Below are 20,479 nucleotides of genomic sequence, written 5' to 3'. Positions count from 1 at the left end.
TCTGTTACATCGGTTACGGTTTATAATTATGGAAAAAGACTTCTGTTTGCTTCTATCTTCATGTCACAACATTGTCCAAATAGAACCTAATATGATTAAAGGAACCATTCAATCATAACATCTAATTCCTTGGACCAATATAATCTATTGCAGTATCTTTTTAAAATATTTTTTTAGCAAAACCTGTATTTAAGCCTGCACCAGATTCATTGGTAGTAACGCACAATATGTGCGAAAATCCATTCATCCTGGACACAGTTCTACCGCACACCGCAGACATCCTCTGTGTGGCACCAAATGGCTTCATCACACCCGTCAATCAACCTTGCTCTTCTCGCGCTGTTGGGCGCCGCAGACGATCTCTCCTCAACACCAAAATGTACTTCTGTTTATATCGCCACGATAAGTTGAAGAAAATTAAAACTGTGACTTCCGTTGTGAATCAACTAGGATGGACAAATTTGATCATCGTTCATAACAACGATACAGGTGAGAGGCCATTAGAGTTATTGAAGTATATTGTAAGGTGAGAGGCAATTAGATATGGAAACATGTCGTTAGTGCCGCGTATGCCAGCGTTTAAGATAAATTTGTTGCTCCGCCTTACCCTTGCCCAATCATCATGGTATTAAAGAGCAGGATGGGAATCAGGGAAGGCGTAATGAGATTTCCAGAAGTCATAAAATCGAAACATTTTCAGAATTTGACGTGAATTATATTTTACAATATGAGGATAATAACCATGTCGGTAATGATACCTGGCCTAAACAATTCTATAATTTTCAGAGTTTATTTATTGAATTTCAGAATTTGAGGCCAAGTCTTTGATAGACAGGATACCGAGGAAAATAGTGTTGACTCAGTATAATGTCGATCAGCTACAGAACAAAACCCGAGTTCTTTACAAGTTAATACATGAGATTTACAAAACCACTAACTACGAAGATAGAAATATACTTCTAGTGTGTTCACAAGCTTGTATCAATCGAATACTTGCTCAGGTAAGGTTTCCAATTCCATTGGGATTTGTTGTACATTTATGAGGCTATAGACTTACGGTATTAAATCGAGTTACTATTCTTGGTTGGGATGTGTTATTGTTTTTCAAGTCCGACACATCTGTACTCTCTTTTTTGTGGTTTCGAAGATAGAAAGGGTACTTAATGCAAAATATAACTTTTTCAATTGATAGGAACCAAGTTTAGGTTTCCAAGTCACTTTCTTGACCAAAATCAGCTGGTAAAGTAAATATTTAGATAATTAATATATAGCTGAAATTGAGTTTTATCAGCTGGTATAGTAAATATTTAGATGACTATACAGTTAGCTGGAATTGAGCTCTATCAGCTGGTAAAGTAAATATTTAGATAACTATACAGATAGCTACAATTGAGCTCTATCAGCTGGTTAAGTAAATATTAAGATGACTATACAGATAGCTGTAATTGAGCTCTATCGGCTGGTAAAGTAAAAATTTAGGTGACTATACAGAAAGCTGAAATTGAGCTCTATCAGCTGGTAAAGTAAATATTTAGATGACTATACAGATAGCTGTAATTGGGCTAATAAATATTTAGAATATACAGATAGCTGAAATTGAGCTCTATCAGCTGGTAAAGTTATTATTTTTGGCGAATCTATTCTTTATTTGATTCAAGGCTTTATTTATACTTCTGTTTGACTGTGACAGTGTGTTTTCTAGGCCAACAGCTTTGACAAGAGAAACAGTGGAGCTACAGCTATGGGTGTCTTCTCTAAATGGTTGGTTGTAGATTTTAACAGTAGAACAATACTCAATAATCCCTGTGATCTAAATATAGATAATGTCGCTGTCATCAACTTTCCTTTTACTGATGTCACAACCTCGCTTCTAAAAACTGTAAGTTTGACTGTTGACCTTTGACCACTCATTGTCCAATCAGCAGTCTTGTTCTGTATAATAGCCAACTGAGCTTCGTCTGTACATAAATACACACACATCAATCTATAATACAAATCGTCAAGCAGCCTGACGGTGGCTCACATACGACATATTTCACTTTTAATTTTGAATCAAAACCTTAAATTTTCACCTACGTGATAATTATTTTTACCAAGGTGTAAATTAAAGTTTTTAAATAAAAATTACACGAATTATCACCTGGGTGAAAATTAAAGTTTTTAATTCAAAATAAAAAGTGGAAAATGTCGTATGTGAGCCACCGTAGTCTGAGGATAAGTGGTAAGTATCGTTATGCACCTTGGGTAAGAATAATATCTTTTGAACTCCTATAAAACTTCCTTTCAGAGTTTAATTCAGAGTCTACAAGGAAGAATAAACGAAGTTATTGATGAATATTTAGATTTGGATATATTTAATGTTACTGAATTTGTTCACGACGCTTTACTAGATGTGAGTATTTTAGGTCTAGAGGGATAATCAATCAGTAGCGATGCCAGCCTCCCGATACCGGGTGTACAAATCGGGGACAGGCAGACAAGGCTGAATTCAAAATGCGACGACCATGTCGATGTGTCAAAGCCTCTCTTAGGCCGTCTGAGGGGATTCCCCAGGAAATATTCTGGAAGTTAAGTGTGTCTATTTTAAATGTAAAATCACTGAACCTTATATTTCTATTGATCCGAAGACAATGGCATACAATTTAAAATTTTATTCAGAATATTTATGAAATGAGCCTAATAAATAGAGTCAGAGAGTAAGATGACTGTCGCTTGGATTTCAGGACCTTCACAATGACACTGATTGCTGGAAAGCGGAAATACTTACGTTACTATGGAAACCAAATGGTCGTCTGCTGAGCCCAGTTGGTCACGTGGGATCTTCAGAGGAAGTGGAACTCTTTGATAACGTCATTATTTTCCCCAACACAAAATTTGGTTTCAATAAACGTGTTTTTTTAACGACTACTAACGAGGTATGGAGTAAAATTAATCATTCCTACTTCAGGAAGAGGAACCCCACCCCAAAATCAGGGGAGCATATATCCCTGACCGACTAGCGCTACTTTATATTTATCTCAATCTAGTTTTTAAAAAAGACTAGAACTGTAAACAGCTCCGAGCGTGGCGACGAGACCATATCCCATGGCTTTTGGGTCTTTTCAAAATTCTAAACTGTTAGCTTTCAACCCCGGTGCTTTGACGTCTACAATTTGTGAACAAGAAACCAATGGAAGCCTGTAATGTTGGTTTCCTTAACAGTAATGACGAATTGTGGGATGGCAAAACCCAAAGTAGAGCAATATGACAGTTTCGTTGATTGTTCTATATAAATTACAGATGTTTTTCTTGCTTCAAGGCCTAAAAAAAAAAGAATTTTGTCACCAGGACCATTTCTATCTGCTGTACACTGACATGTTTTATTAACTGCCATTCCCCCCTCCCCCCACAATCATATTTACCTGCTCGTCTTTGACTGCAAATCAAAGGAATACCATCCAATCCTTCAACGATCTTTATAAATAAGAGGGACTAAAAAAGGTGGGACTAAAACTCTTCAAGTTCTCATGGAATACAAGAACAACAGATGTCGAACGGGCAGTCACAATGGCCAAATGGAAATAGAAGATTGCTTCATACACACAAAGACTAGAAAACCTCTTCAATTTTACAACAATTTATTTTTTACAGTGGAAGCCGTTCACAAGACGATTGGAGAAAGTCAATGGCACAGTGAAATTTGAAGGTTATTCTTTTGACTATCTGGATGTCATCGCTGCAGCCTTAAATTTTACGTAAGTCATACCAAAACGTTACAAAGTCTGCCTTCAACTCAGTGGCATTTCTAAGAAATATCAGGTGAGGGGCCGCTCAGGAGTCACAAAATTGTTTATAGGGGGCCACAGGCCATTCTTTCACTATGTAAATTTTGAAAGTAGGGTGGCAAAGCCGGGTCATTCTCTTTTCTTTAGGAAGGCCCCGGCCCCCGCCTACCCCCTGCTTATATTGGTATTTGTTATTATAGTTGAAGAATCGCTGCAGCTATAAATGAGTTAAGATAATCATATCGAAACACAATCTGTTAGTTTGCTCTATTTTAGATTTCGCTATCCAAAAATCGACATTTTTATCAAGAAAAGAGTCCTACATTACATGCTTTGATTGGTTAAAATAAGGCCATTAGAACGCGTAAGATTACAATGGAGACGAAAAATATCAGAAAATATAAAAACCAAATAGTAATTTAATTTAAAATAGATCGCATTCTCAGAAATGTATTTCAATAATTTTGTTTTTCAGTTATGTTCTGACTGAACCGGAAGACGGGGATTGGGGCATCATAAAAAATGGATCATGGACCGGTGTCGTTGGTCAGCTGCACCGGAGGGTAGGTACTGAATTTGGGCAGAAGTATAAGGCTGGAAAGGGTGGGGGTAACTTGTTTTTTGTTTTCAATTTAGATTTTGAGTAACAGGATGAGATGTCGACTCTTGCAACACTCTACATCAATTCTCACACGGTTTGTAACCTTGTGCAAGAACGAAGATGTGTCTGATTTTAAGCTCTGTTTTTAATATTCCAGGAGGTTGATTTATTCGCTGGTCCTTTAGCCATGTCGTCAGATAGAGAGGACGCTGTAGACTTTACCTTTCCATACTTCCATGTTTACACTTCCGTTATCTTCAGACGACCAGATCCTAATAAAACAAAATGGCGGAAGTTGATTGATCCTTTTAAATGGGAGGTTCATGTGTGTATCTTCGCCTCGTTTCTCTGTATCGTGATAATGCTGTATTCTATAGAGAGGATGAACCCGTACTATACTGTACAACTTGACGAACGTCCCACCATACAGGGATTGTTTCTCTATCTGTTTGGGGCTTTATTGGCCCAAGGTAATCTCGTTTATTTACTTAATATGTAATCTCTCTCCATCAAGGGAGATAACTACAATTATGCATATTGGATCTTTAAGTTTCAAACGACTTGTCATAATAACTGAATTATTTTGATTAAACGGATGTGGATTTACAACCAATCAGATTCAATACCCACTGTAGCCTCGGCCAGTTACAAAGTTTTTTCCAGGCCGTCTTTCATCAAAGCTGTACGTGGACAAAGAGGCACTTGATGATAGAGGCTACTTAATGAGGGGGTCAGAAGAGGGCCACACTCCTTTCGTTTCAGTTGTTATCATTGAGTTCTTAAACGCGTGTTACAGTTAGTCCCCATGACAATTCTGTGGTCCATCCACCATAGAACTGTGATATATTACATATATTAATCTAATACAGTTCTATCCCTCCACCTATTGTCACGATAGTTTAGATCAATGGTGGCTCTACACTTCTAAATGACAAAAGAAGTTGATCAGAATGGATACAATTTACGAGTAATACAGCTTCATGAAGTATCATGTCGTCGTTCGCCTTACATCCGAGAAAAATCAACTCCTTTTCTTCCAAAATCTTCAGATTTGATCAATACTTAGAAAACATTTAAACTTGATGATTTTTATTTTCGATGTTAAATTACATTTTAGTTTTAATATTATCTATCATTTTAAAGATGGTGTTTCTAATGAATTATCATATATTCTTAATCTTATCATTATGTTCTTATTGCATATAATTAAGAGTTTTAACCAATCAAAAATGTTCATGTATGTACAGTCTAGATAAACAAAAAAAAAATTTTTGATCTTTCTTGATCGGTCACTCATTGGAATTCTGCTGGTAATTCTCTTGACTTCTAATTTAGCTAATTATGAATTAATTATGGACATGTGAGACAAACTGATATTTTTCCAAGTCATTAGAACACCCCTACTTTCCATTCATATAAGTATTAGCATTTTCATTTTCATAAATAAAAATAAGGGAACCCATCTTTAAAACATCTAGCTAAAATATGTGACTACAGATTCAATTATTTCGTTCCACCAGTGTTATTTACCAGACATCTATAATATATACAGTTATCAGAGAGATTTAAATGATATTTATCAAACAATAAATCTATTAGTTAAAATGATTTGATCTGTACTTGTTTAAACATCTAGGTCTATTAAATAATACAAAACTAAACCTGTCTTTGTGTCAGTAGCCACCCCATCCTGTAGGACAGGGGGGTTCAACCTTGTTCTTTCTATTACCCCTTTTAGCGTCTTTGATTGCATTCAACCCACAGGAACTCTGCCACACTTCGTATTATCAATGTCAATAAAAATCTGTACAAGCAAAACAATTCAGTTAATCAAAATCTCGTCATAAACATGACAAAATCAAAGTAAATATTGTAGTAGTGGACTCCTCCAAAGAGAAGTACCATCAGGTGAAAGCTATTACAAACTTTGTCTTATACCTTGACTGCATACCTTTATTGTATCACGGAGGGAATGCAGATAGACTTTTTCTAGAGGACTCTGATTGGCTGTTTTCGATAACAAATCACCATATTAAGTTACCATCAATAAAGTTTGCTATTACAGTCAAGGTATAAGACGGAGTTCGTAATAGCCTGATTTGAAGATGACCACACTACAGTTCTATGATCTGATGTGATAATTTTAGTTATTTTCCCATTGTAGGTGGATCTAGCATGCCGTCATCCATTGCCGGACGATCGTTACTAGCGTCATGGTGGATCTTTTGTCTGATAACCGTAGCTACATACAGTGGGAACCTGATAGCCTTTTTGACCGTGTCTAAAGAGAAGCTGCCGTTTGAAACACTGGAGGAACTGGGTAACCAAGAAGATTTTTCCTGGGGAACACTAGGTGGTAGTATTTGGGTTTCACTGATAAAGGTGAGAGGGCCTTCTCTAATTCAATTATTATCTGTCTAAACGAATAGTCCGAAATGGCTGCTTCTATCTCAGCCTTTCCCGTCTGCATTAGTCCACATGGTGCAGAAAGGTAGGACGTAAAACTCCATTCATTTAATTTCATTTTTATTCCAGCCTTTGATAGATATTGTGACAGTTATCGGACTACACCAGCCGACAATTTTTAAAATTGCAATCAGAGGCTTGAATCGAAGCAGTTGTCTACTTAACGAAACGCTTGTTTGTCTTATTATTTTGACCTATATGGTAGTTGAGGGTGTCGGGTGTGAAGCAGACCATGCTTTCTTTTTCCGAAACTCCTGATGGTACTTCTTGTTTGAATACAAGTATTATTGCTCCTGATTTTGTCTTGCTTCGGACGAGATTTTTGTAATTGTTTTACTTGTACGGAATTTCACTCTATTTTCAGCCCTATTTGATTGACTTCATGTCGTTTTTTGTATTCTCTTTTCGTTTTTTTGATTTTCGTTTCGATGAAATGAGATATAATGAAAGTTAGAACGACGATATGGCATTACGCTATACATGTATATAGAAACATGTATTGAATTTTAAAGGAGTTCAACATCCAAATTTTTACTTTTAGAACAACGGCATGCAGTGTACAATGGAAGAACTTCTCTCCAGAAAACACCTTCATAATCATTTTAATATTTTGGCTTTACCTTTTACAGTAACAATCATTTCAGGAATCCAACTTAACAGTATTCAAAAAATTATGGGCGGGGTTAAACGAATTCAACAAATCAGATCCACGTATATTTAGTCTCGATCAAGAAGTGCATAAAGAAAAAGTAATTGGAGAAGACTATGGGTTTATAGCTGATAAAACGACAGCAGAGACCTGGATATTCGAGAATTGTCAGTTAACCGATTTAAAGGAGCTGTTTTTTCCCATGAATTATGCCTTTGCTCTTCAGGACAATTCTCCATATCTACAATATTTCAACGATGAGTAAGTAAGCTCTCAAACTTCCAGAAACTTGCACTGTGTGCTATCTTTTTAACAACTAGCTAGGTAATCTCAATCATATCACACTGCAATATATATCACGATATAAGGGCTGCGATACGATATGTATCACGATATAAGGAATGTGATAACATGAATATCAAGATATAAGGGCTGTGATAAAATGAATATCACGATATAAGGGATACGATATGTATCACGATATAAAGGTTGCGATACGATACGTATCACGATATAAGGGTGCGATACGATATGTATCACGATATAAGGGTTGTGATATGATACGTATTACGATATAAGTGTTGCGATATGATACGTATTACGATATAAGGTTTGCGATATCATATGTATCACGGTATAAGGGTTACGATACGATGCGTATCACGATATAAGTGTTGGGATATGATACATATTACGATATAAGGGCTGCGATACGATACGTATCACGATATAAGGGTGCGATACGATATGTATCACGATATAAGGGTTGCGATATGATACGTATTACGATATAAATGTTGCAATATAATACGTATTACGATATACGGTTTGCGATACGATAAGTATCACGGTATAAGGGTTGCGATACGATGCGTATCACGATATAAGTGTTGCGATATGATATGTATTACGATATAAGGGCTGCGATACGATACGTATCACTATATAAAGGATACGATATGATACGTATTACGATATAAGGGCTGCGATACGATACGTATCACGGTATAAGGTTTGCGATATGATATGTATTACGATATAAGTGTTGCAATATGATACGTATTACGATATAAAGGCTGCGATACGATATGTATTACGATATAAGTGTTGCGATATGATACGTATTACGATATAAGGCTGCGATACGATACGTATTACGATATAACGGATACGATACGTATCACGATATAAGGATGCGATACAGTGCGTATCACGATATAAGGGCTACGATTCGATACGTATCACGATATAAGGGCTACGATTCGATACGTATCACGATATAAGGGTTACGATACGATAAGTGTGTGGCATCTTCATACAAACAGGAATTGTTGCTACATTATAAAAAAAATCTTGGGCTGTTCCTTTAATCATAAGGTTTTTGACATTAAAGATGTTTTCCCACTTTTGTTTTTATCGAATCATTCATTGTTCTGTTTTACAGGGTGATGAAAATATACGAAAGTGGTTTGGGTCAGACTTTGAAAAGAAAATGGTGGCCGAAACAGAACATCTGTCTAGAGCCAGCAACAGTGGCCAAGAAAATAAACCTTGTAGACTTACAGAGCGCCTTCTACGTCATAGGAATCGGAATATTCATAGCGTTATTATCCGTGTTAGTTGAACGATGCTTTACTCGGGCAGAAACCGGACGTCATGTTCTGAAATTCAAGTTCTTACGAATTTTATTCGTGAAAAAGAAAAGAGTTGATGAAAGATATGGATAATCGAGACTAAATATGGATGGTCTTGATCAAGCACAATGAAATAAGTTGGTGCTGATCTTTAGTGTTAGTAGTAATGTCATGTTGTTGATCGGAATAATGCTCTGTAGAGGTGGTACTAGTCTCTAGAGGTTAGAGGGTACAACTAGGGGGTAGACTGACTCAATGAAAGACAACTGTCGAGGCTGAGGTTGAGGTGTCATAGTTGCAAGCCTGTTGCAAGCCTGTTTGGTGCGTTCTGACACATATTGTGTCTGCCGGTGCAGACACTTTTCTTGGTGGTTGGAGGAGGGAGCAATATCGGTCCATATCATAATGACTTTCAACAGACTAGTCGACTCCATAGGAAATCTGTTTCTGTATTCAACACTCGTACTGACCACTAGCTGATATGTCTACTGGTGCCTCCGCAAATTAACAATATGCAGAAACATTGTAAATTGGACGCTTGTCAAACCTGATTTTCTCTGATGTTTTTGTTTACATTATTAAGTGCGTGAAAGTATATATATGTATATATTATACAACCAAATAGTCCGAAACATCTGTCTCTATTCCAGCCTCTGATAAGTATTTTGAAAGTTGTCCGCTGGTGTCGCCGATAATGTCAAAATATCCATCAGAGGCTAGAATAGTTAGAGACCAAACTTGCATTCAGCTTTTTTTTTAAATTTAGCCACTTCAGTTAGGGTCTAACGACAGTCCTCGTCAACGTCCGTCAGTTTAATGATAACACCAGCCGAGCAAATTTCTGCCATCTGCAACGCTGGGATTTTGTGATGCGAACAAAAAGGGTATTCCGAGAAGCATTAGACACTCAATGCACCTTTTGTTCGCGTCACAAAATCGAATCGTTACATAGGGCAGAAATTTGATTGGCTTACGGTGTCATATTCAAGAGAGTCGTTTTTATAGTAGACCCTAACTAAAGTGTCTAAACTGAAAATAAAGTTAATAAAAAACGTAATGAAAATTTAGTTTAATGTTAATCAAACTGATTAGTGGGTGTTATTTCCATGTAAGAACAGTGTGTAGTTTGGTATGATTACTCTAGTGTAACGGGTATGAATAATCAAAATCGATGAAGAGTAATTTGACAAGGATCAGCTGATAGACAGTTTGTATAACCTAGGTGGCTGTTTTTTGTTTTTTTTTTACGGAATTATGATTTTTAAGCTGTTTAAAGACACACGTATACTGTAGTGCACTATATACTTTACTACTACAACTACTGAAACAGCTTCAGCAACTCTGTCGTATACCGAGTAATATCTATTTGAAAGGTCTCTAGATAGGATGATGAGTAGAATAAGGAAATTGTTGCGTCTAATTGTAATAATTGTTGTGGGGACTATATTATTGAAAGTTTTGAACAATAAAAAGTTTTTCAGGTTCACTTCTCAAGTAAGTTTTTTTTTCTTTTGTAAATTTCCTTTTGTTCTTACTGAAATTATATGGTTTGAGAATATTGCTAGAGGTTAATGGCGTTTTATAAATCAGAACCACAGAAAGGGCGTCATTTTCATTACTCTAGCATGCTGTTTATTGACGTGGCGTTTTATAAATCAGAACCACAGAATTGACATTGTTTTCATTACCCTACCATGTTGTTAGTTGACAGTGGCGTTTCCTAAATCTGTAGAAACCTTTTCTGGTATATCAGATAAGATTCTAGTATAAAACATTTAAAAAATCAATTGATATACGAAATGTCTTATTTAGGTTAAAGAAAAATCACAACTACGGAAAAATGAAACTACACTACCACAACTACAACTACGACCGGGGGAAACGGGGCCTCAATCATTACAACTACTACCAAAGAAAATTCACAGAATGAAGATCTATGTGTACACGGCGGTTGCTGTTGATATTACAGGTGGTAAAACTGACATCAGAATACAAGCTTTCAGGCATTTCAAGGAAAAGAAAACTTTGAAATGCTGCTTTGAAAATAAGCATGGTGTAAACGTGACAGTAGACGCAACGATTAAATATGCGTATAATTTTTTTGAATATGTAAGTACAGCCTTAAACTGTGTCGTCGACAGTTGGGATGTTCCTCAAACCATTTCATTAGGTCACAAGTGTAGTTTGGATCATAGAATTGTGCTTGAAGTTACTAAACCCGAGAAGCCTAAAGGATCCATATCAGTTTGTGTCCATGCTTTATATGGATTCCCCGATCCTCAAATGATGACGGAGTGGTTCGAATTCGTCAAGTTACAAGGTGTTGGGCGAGTTTTTATCTACCCTGTCAATCACGAAAACTTTCTGGATGTGAGATCAATGAGAGTTCTAGAATTTTATAAAAATCAGGGTTTAATCAACCTAATACCGTATGAATTAAGACAATATTCAGTCAGTAAGTACTCAATCATTCCTTCCATAATTATTATTTAATAATTCATTTCATTTCGCTTAAAACTAAGAAAAAAAGAAATTTCATTATCTGTAGACATTATTCTATATCATTATCTTACACATTATTCTATATCATTATCTTACACATTATTCTATATCATTATCTGTACACATTATTCTATATCATCATCTGTACACATTATTCTATATAATTATCTGTACACATTATTCTATATCATTATCTGTACACATTATTCTATTACATTATCTGTACACATTATTCTATATCATTATCTTACACATTATTCTATATCATTATCTTACACATTATTCTATATCATTATCTGTACACATTATTCTATATCATTATCTGTACACATTATTCTATATCATATTATTCTATTACATTATCTGTACACATCATTATTATTCTATTACATTATCTGTACACATTATTCTATTACATTATCTGTACACATTATTCTATATCATTATCTGTACAAATTATTCTATACATTATCTGTACACATTATTCTATATCATTATCTAACACATTATTCTATATCATTATCTGTACACATTATTCTATATCATTATCTTACACATTATTCTATATCATTATCTGTACACATTATCTGTACACATTATTCTATATCATTATCTGTACACATTATTCTATATCATTATCTGTACACATTATTCTATATCATTTTCTTACACATTATTCTATATCAGTATCTTACACATTATTCTATATCATTATATGTACACATTATTCTATATCATTATCTTACACATTATTCTATATCAGTATCTGTACACATTATTCTATATCATTATCTGTACACATTATTCTATATAATTATCTGTACACATTATTCTATATCATTATCTGTACACATTATTCTATATCATTATCTGTACACATTATTCTTGATCATTATCTGTACACATTATTCTATATCATTATCTGTACACATTATTCTATATCATTATCTGTACACATTATTCTATATCATTATCTGTACACATTATTCTATATCATTATCTTACACATTATTCTATATCATTATCTGTACACATTATTCTATATCATTATCTGTACACAGTATTCTATATCATTATGTTACACATTATTCTATATCATTATCTGTACACATTATTCTATATCATTATCTGTACACATTATTCTATATCATTATCTGTACACAGTATTCTATTTTATTACAATCTGTCTTTAGTTTATTTCAATTTATTCATTTTTGGAAGTAATTTATTTATCATATTTTTTTTAGACAGAACGAGATTTAAAGTGAGAAATTTTGAGATATATTCTGATGAAATATTACCAGTATTTGATGGTATGGTCCGCTCGTCTCTCTATAAATATACAGCTTTTATCGACTTTGATGAAGTTATTATGTTTAATTCCAATCCTTTAGATCTGGTAGGAAATTTAGATGTAGGTATTTATTTTATATTTTTATCAATTTTTATATTATTTATAAAAGTATCTGAAATGAGATATAGTTTTAAGTGTTACACATCTAATCGACCCAATAAATATACGAACGCCATGCAGTGTACATTATGGAAAACTTTGCCAGAACATTGACTCTTCCAGCTGTTGATGTAGATGTTATCACACGAGTCCCATACAAGAGTCGAGCAAAAATCGATATAAGATTGAAAGGACTTTGTTTTGTGTAATTGTTCTGGTTTTTCGTTGAACCGTTTTATATTTTATATTCCTTTAATCTTTTATTAAAATAACATTTTATATATTACTGTGGTAGAAAATGTTAAAGAAGAAACCGACAGTTGGAATAATTGTGTTTAAAATAGAATCGTTTGTAATGAACTGGACTGCTACCTATGATTCTGACCTGATAATGATAAAGTACCTCAATAGAACAGAAGCTCTCACAGACAGGAAGAAAATGGTGTACGTACAGGGACGATACAAAAACATAGACCCCCATCGACATTATCCTAAGACTGGATTCCAGGGGTAATACTAAGTTTATTCAAATTTAAAGTCCAAAATTTTGAATGACTGAAGGAGCATCTTATTCTACATTCAAAAATTCTATATGTTGAACGAAACAAATCCACAAACGTGGTATTTCAGTAGAGCAAGACTACAATACATAACCAGTAATGACGTATGACTTGCACTGCAACATACCTTGATTTTGAATCTTACATATTAATTGTTAGTAGAAGATGGTCTTCCTTCACCACAATTGTTACAAGATATTCGTTCTTTAAGCCAGCCAACAAGAGTAAAATCTGTCCCTCAATTGTAAGACTGGTACCTCAGAAGAAAGAACCTGCTAAGAGTTGGGAGGTTATTTTTGAAGTATAATCAACTAGCAATATCCTAGAGCATGCCGCCATAGGTTTATAACTAAAGTATATAACTATAGATCAAGGCAAGGATGATGTGATTATTTACATTGTTTGCAGGTTTGTTGTTCCAGAATCGACTGCGACTATTCATCACTATCGTTTTTGTCGAGTGGGTTGGTCTGACGAGTATTGTTTAAAAACACCTAGATATCGAGATGATGCTATGTTAAAATTTGAGTCTATTTTAAATGAAAAAGTAAAACTAGTACCAGAAAATATAAGAAAAAGATTTAGGGGGTGAAGTTTTGTTGTTTGTATTTATTGATGTATAGAAGTGGTTAAATGGACAGCTTCAGAATTACAAAAATGTACAAAAATCGCATAATTCCTTCAAAAATACATCAAACTAGAAATTTTACTTTTTATTTCTATATATGTTTTTTCTATATAAAAACGAGGTGTCATTTTAACATTTGAAGGTGAATACTTCAGGGCATACAGATATTAGGCTGAATTTTGACGGTGAGCTGTAAACGCTATCACTTATTGAATAAATATTTAAAATATAAAAAAGAAGCATGCTAGCTAACCTGATAGTCCAGGGTGCAATCTCGATAGAGGTCGAGATAGATACCTTCTGATATTTTAACCCAGTTTCCGCCTGTCAGTGATGCAGATCAGAGGGACTGTTAGGTCGGATGAGATAATAGGCCTTCTAAAATAAATCCTCTAGACCAAAAAGGGCGGAAACAATAGTTTCTTGTTTTGTTACATCCGGATTAGAGACAGTATCAACTTTCTGTGCGGCTTGTGATAGTGTGTAGGATCAGTGGCTCAACTACCATAGCGAATAAACCACGCCCACGACTCCACCCAACCATACCTTTACGGGTGCCCCGATCCCCATCAAAAAGTATAAAATTAAACAAAACAAATGTACAATCTGGCGTGGGCGCTTTATGAATAAATTTTATAAATGATAAGAGTAATTATTACTGTTTTAAAACATTATGAAATGAAGAGATTCGATATAAATATCAGTGGTATGTACTATCTATCTGTAAGCATACCAAATTAAGAAACACTCATCAATTTGTGAAATTCCGCCATTTCCGAGGATATAGAACATGGGTTTTCAAAGCCTAAGCTAGTATTTTTAAATTTGTAATCAATCAAAGAACCTGAGAGGCCTGAAGAAAAAGAAAAGGGTTGAAAACCTCTGATATAGGACGTGATATGGGACGTAACTCTGCTGATTATATTACATTCGTATAAACCAGTAGGTTTACCTCCTGAAATTAGGTTATGAGATATTTAAAGGTAGGTATTCCAACAATTTGGGGATGAAGGGGGTGGGCGAGGGTCATGGTGCCCCTTGGAGAAAAATAAATGAAAACTTCAATCTGCTCGAAATCGACTTATATGTATTTTTAGCCTTTCTGACCCCATGATGACCTCTAAAATTCGCCGGTGAACCCTACAACCCCCCCCCCCTCCCCATACCCCCTTCAACCCATCTATGCAATCACCGCTACGCCACTGTATAAATTCTGTACAATGCTGATTTTGTATCACGAAATGAAACCATTGAATTGGGTTGTAGGCTACAGGCAGATATTTTCTACATACGCCACTGTCTGCAGTACGTATGTTTGAACTTTGATCATTTAGATAGTTTTTAAGCTTCCTGTTTTTTTTTCATTGGGTGACATTTTCAATGTTTTAAAACGATTATGAAACTTGTAATCAGTCTTCTTAGAAATATCAACCGGATACAATAAACCACACCAAAAAACAGAAAATGAAATTTAGTCGTTCTTAGATAACGTAATGAACTAATCACCTTATCTCGATATTTAAACAAAATTACACAAAAAAACCTCGGAAACGTAATTGCGTTTATTAAATCTTATAAAGAAATGGCAGAAAAGAGGGAAAAAAAGTAAAATATGAAATGAAATCTGCAATTTATTCTATAAAAAGTGGAAATGAAATTAAGAAATTCGACTAGAAAATGATTATCTTTGCACATTTGAATAAAAACCTTAATTTTGAAATTTTTATATTTTTAAAACATTTTATATTGCTATATAAAGAAAAGCAAATTCTCTCCATAGAATCTTTTTCACGGATGTTTTTCAGGAAGTACAAATTTGTCTTTAAAAACAAAGGATAAAATTGAAAACATTTTTGCAGGTGAGATATTTTTGTTTCAAGACGATTATTCAAACTTCCGAATAAGTCGTTTTATTTCGCTCAAAAGAAAAGTCCAAAAGATCGTCACATTTATTAACATGTCGGCTATCCCAGTCGCTAATTGTCAAAATATCTATCTGAGACTAGATTCGAGGCAGATGGCTATATTATAATTTGATTATCACACATTATTTACATGTAAATTCAAGAATCAGAATCAAATTAGTAATAATAGTAAGTTTTTGATTTTAATATTTCAGTACTGAATCTTACGTATAGTAACTTTAATACTATGTAATTCAAGTGGAATCGGTCACTTGATAGCTACATGCTATTAGTCTGACATATCGTTACTCTAACTTCTTTCTCTAACACCCAATGATCAGTAGGTTCAATTTATAGTTTAATTGACAGTTTATAACACCAAATTTTAGGTTTGGCTAATTAAAGGGGTATTCCGCTTTTTTTGTAAAAAGTTTTCATTTTCAAAAACATCAGTAAATTATACCTGAAAATACTTCTAAATTATGCTTTTTATATCTATGTATCTACTCGATCAAACTGAATTTGTTTTACGTAGGAGATATATTTCTCTACAATTAGGCGTTTATTTTACCCAAATCCGTACAGTGGTTTTCTAACAGCCTCCAAAAGGCATAACGAACTTAAAAACCTTACGTAATGTTTTAAAATATTTTTTGGCCTTTAAAACTTAACGGCTGGATTTTTTTTAGTTAAAACTTTAAGATATGTTAAAAGGCACATTTCCCTAGAAATATTCGGTAGGAATTCAAACTGTTCCGGTTGTTGATTTCAGATCGATCTTGCAACTGACGTTAGTTCCGTACGTATTTAAAGACTGTCGAGAGTTGTCATATATTTCTAGATTTGGCAGATATTTCTCGCTATTTGATTTGATTCGCAGATCGTCGTGATAAATTTTTTATTTGGCCAATCATAGGAAATATTGGATCGCAAAAGGAATCATTGTGACTCGTAAATTGCGATGCGATACCGCTTGTATTGAACCCGGTCAATGCTATATACAGTATATTTATGTCAAAGTGCATGTGTGTTCAGGATTATTTGAAAGTTGAAATGACGACTCGCCTTTCTGGAACTACGCCATATATAGAAAATATACAGTGTATATATAAAAATAGAAAGTGAAATGTCAAGTTTGAGGTATATTTGAAGGGATTATGCGATTTTCCTGCAATTCTAGTACTTCTATAACTATATTCAAGACCCAAAGTCAACCCCCAAAAATGACATGGCATTTAATTCCATGTCTCAAAATCTGGCATATACAGTGTAGTCGTGTAGATAGTAGCTTTAACACAATAAAAAGAGTATAAAAAGTTATATCTTAACGTTAACACCACCATTCTGGCCTAAACAAGAGTAGCGACATGTAAAACTCTGATTAAGTTATTGTGTGAACTGATTGATTGAAATCTATAGTTGACGAGTCTTTTCTTGACAGTATGTTATTTCTATTGTCTAACCGTGTGGGAGGTATCACCTATACACTGCTATAACACTAGCTTTAATTGGACGAACAATCACCACTACTTCTGTTACCTTTATTTATCGAATAGCCACAACTTAAATTTTTGAAACGTTGTATGAAATTAAACTGAGGAGTAGTATACTATATAAACTGATGATGATATGTAAATTGTTGAAACGTTGTATACAATAAAACTAAGGAGTAGTATACCATATGAACTGATGATGACAATGTAAATTGTTGAAACGTTGTGTACAATAAAACTCAGGAGTAGTATACTATATAAACTGATGATGACAATGTAAATTATAGAAAAGTTGTGTACAATAAAACTCAGGAGTAGTAAACCAAATAAACTGATGATGACAAAGTAAATTGTTGAAACGTTGTGTGAGACACAAGAGTAGTATTCGATATAAAGGCTGATTATGTTCGTCCTGTGTTGCGATTATGAGACAGATGTGGAAAGAAGTAGGTATTTAAGACTGGGTGTTAGGTTAAGGGGTTGTCTTCTGTCGTTGATCTTCTTCCTATTAAAAACACCTGGACTTCAGATCTAGCATTAACACAGACTAATCGTGCTGGAACTCTATAAATAACTCTATAAATAACTCTATAAATAACTCTATAAATAACTCTATAAATAACTCTATAAATTGTGTGCAACATTTAGCTTATTGACCAACTACCAACTACTACCCAGTTTGCGATATCAGCATCCACTGGAAGCGAACGTTAACTTGTCATCTACCTACCTACCTACATAGCTTATTGAACTAAGAGTATTATTGTTAACATTTGGATATTGTGTTCTGAGACACATCATGAGTCTATATGAGATTTCTACCTGTGAATTCCTATTTTAACAAATGAATGGTTTTGATTTTTTATTATTATGAAGTAGAGTAGTTGTTTAGTTTCTAGCGAGTCAATTTGGATTAATTTTTATGATTCAGTATTATTCAATGGTCTATTTAAAGTGTTATTAATGGTTATGTGTGCCAGTAAAAGCCATGGTGATTACTTTTACTTGGGCTAATTCTATTGTGCTTCCAATTTAAATAGAGAAAAGATCTCAGTAAAAGAACAGACTAAGAGCAAGAATAACAAAAGTGTGCTCTTGGTTATCTATAATTATATAAAACGCAATGAATCTCGAGATTATTCATTTCCATCTTCAATATTGCGATTATAAAGATGTTTTAAAGGAGCAGGATTTAACAGAGGAATTTATGGAATTAATTCATTTCAAGGTGAAGAACTACCTGAGACAATAAGGTAATTTACTTTAATTTGTCCAAAATGGTTCTTTGAAAAACATTTATAAAACCAACATTGCTTTACGTGGTGAATTTGTATTTGTAAAACAATATGATACTAGACCAACTGGTGGATTGACAAAACTAAAAAAAAAACCTTTAAAAATCCAAAAGCGAAACAATTTCGTTCACCAAAATCTCATCCAAAATATGACAAAATCGGAAGTTATAATTGTATTGCAGTGGACGAGGTGTTTCGAAAAGAGTAAGCATGGTCTTCTTCGTACCCGGCACTACTAAATTGTTTTTTTTTCCACTGTCAAAAGGACCTTTCGTTACGGATGAAAAAAGTTTTTTTTTAACGATTTCCGAATATTGCTTTAGATTTATCTATTTCTCTGTAGCGACTTTTGTAACTTCGATAATCATTATGTTTTGTCCTAAAATCACTATAGAATTCCAATGAAAAAGAGATTAACATAATTTTTACATTAGTTTGTAGTCAGTTATTTGATCATTTACAATTGTTTATTGGAACTTTTACTTTGTTAATCAAAGTCTGATGATGTTAACAATGTTTAACGGATTGGATTTACAACTCTGTGATTACAGTGATAATGATGTAAATGAGAATTGTTCTCGTGACCTCATGTTCTCTTGTGTTTGTAGTGTTTGTTGCGTATGACGGATGTGGAGCCAGGTAAGGTATGCTTACTCTTCTAGACTCCTTATACCACTTTTCATTATGAAATACTAACTCACTTATGATTGATATACTTCCTCATGTAGCAGTTTTGTGCCAGACAGGATATGCTTACTCTTCTAGACACCTGATACCATTCTTTATTATGAAATACTTACTCACTTATGATTGACATACTTCCTCATGTGGCAGTTTTGTGCCAGACAGGATATGTTTACTCTTCTAGACACCTGATACCACTTTTCATTATGAAATATTTACTCACTTATATTTGATATACTTACTCATGTCAAAAGTTCATTAGTTCCTACCAATGTTTCACAGGTATGATGTATCGGGTTTAGTTTTGCGGTTTGGATCGTTTGTACTTGGTTTATTTATTATCTCCACAAACAGAGCTGAAGCAGATTTGAAAATTGTAACTGGAAGGATTGTATCTGGAATAATCAACAAGTGTGGTCTTGTATAGCACCGAATATCTCGTACAATAATTCAAAAGGTTCATAAATGACGATACCGATATCAAAAATCGTAAATAAGCATAAAGAAAATAAACGGTCGGCTAGTCGTGGATTAATGTGTATTTCATACAACCGAATAAACCGAATAAATTGTAAAATAATATAAAATGATACATGGCAAAGAAATAAATGAAGACGTCAGGGATTTTATGTGCTACGTATCGGCACCCTAAAAAACACCAAGCAGCAAGCACCCTACATAGTCGTGGAGTAATAGTTTATTTGGTAGAACCAAATAATACAAAATAATATATAGTGTTGTTATATGGCAAAGAAATAAATGAAATGAATTCAGTCGGAATGCCGTGTCCTACTTCTCGGCCCCGTAAAGATTATCAAGCACACTGTGTTTTCATGTCATTACGTA

At 34.1% G+C, this 20,479-nt stretch overlaps 2 protein-coding genes across 2 annotated transcripts; both read left to right on the top strand.

Annotated features, from left to right (window-relative positions):
- Positions 1-4,216: 4,216 nt before the first annotated feature.
- Positions 4,217-9,207, top strand: LOTGIDRAFT_141353 (hypothetical protein; the record flags this gene model as incomplete). The annotated part of the gene is made up of 5 exons (XM_009050934.1): positions 4,217-4,327; positions 4,523-4,835; positions 6,530-6,747; positions 7,476-7,741; positions 8,925-9,207. Coding segments are annotated over 5 exons (1,191 nt in total), but the record flags the coding sequence as incomplete, so codon positions are not given.
- Positions 9,208-12,225: 3,018 nt separating this feature from the next.
- On the top strand, positions 12,226-12,840 carry LOTGIDRAFT_141358 (hypothetical protein; the record flags this gene model as incomplete). Its single annotated transcript, XM_009050933.1, has 1 exon — positions 12,226-12,840. A coding segment is annotated over one exon (615 nt), but the record flags the coding sequence as incomplete, so codon positions are not given.
- Positions 12,841-20,479: the final 7,639 nt, after the last annotated feature.

Source organism: Lottia gigantea, assembly GCF_000327385.1.
Source record: "Lottia gigantea unplaced genomic scaffold LOTGIsca_159, whole genome shotgun sequence".
Classification (NCBI taxonomy): domain Eukaryota; kingdom Metazoa; phylum Mollusca; class Gastropoda; family Lottiidae; genus Lottia; species Lottia gigantea.
This window is presented reverse-complemented; position numbering and strand designations above follow the sequence as displayed.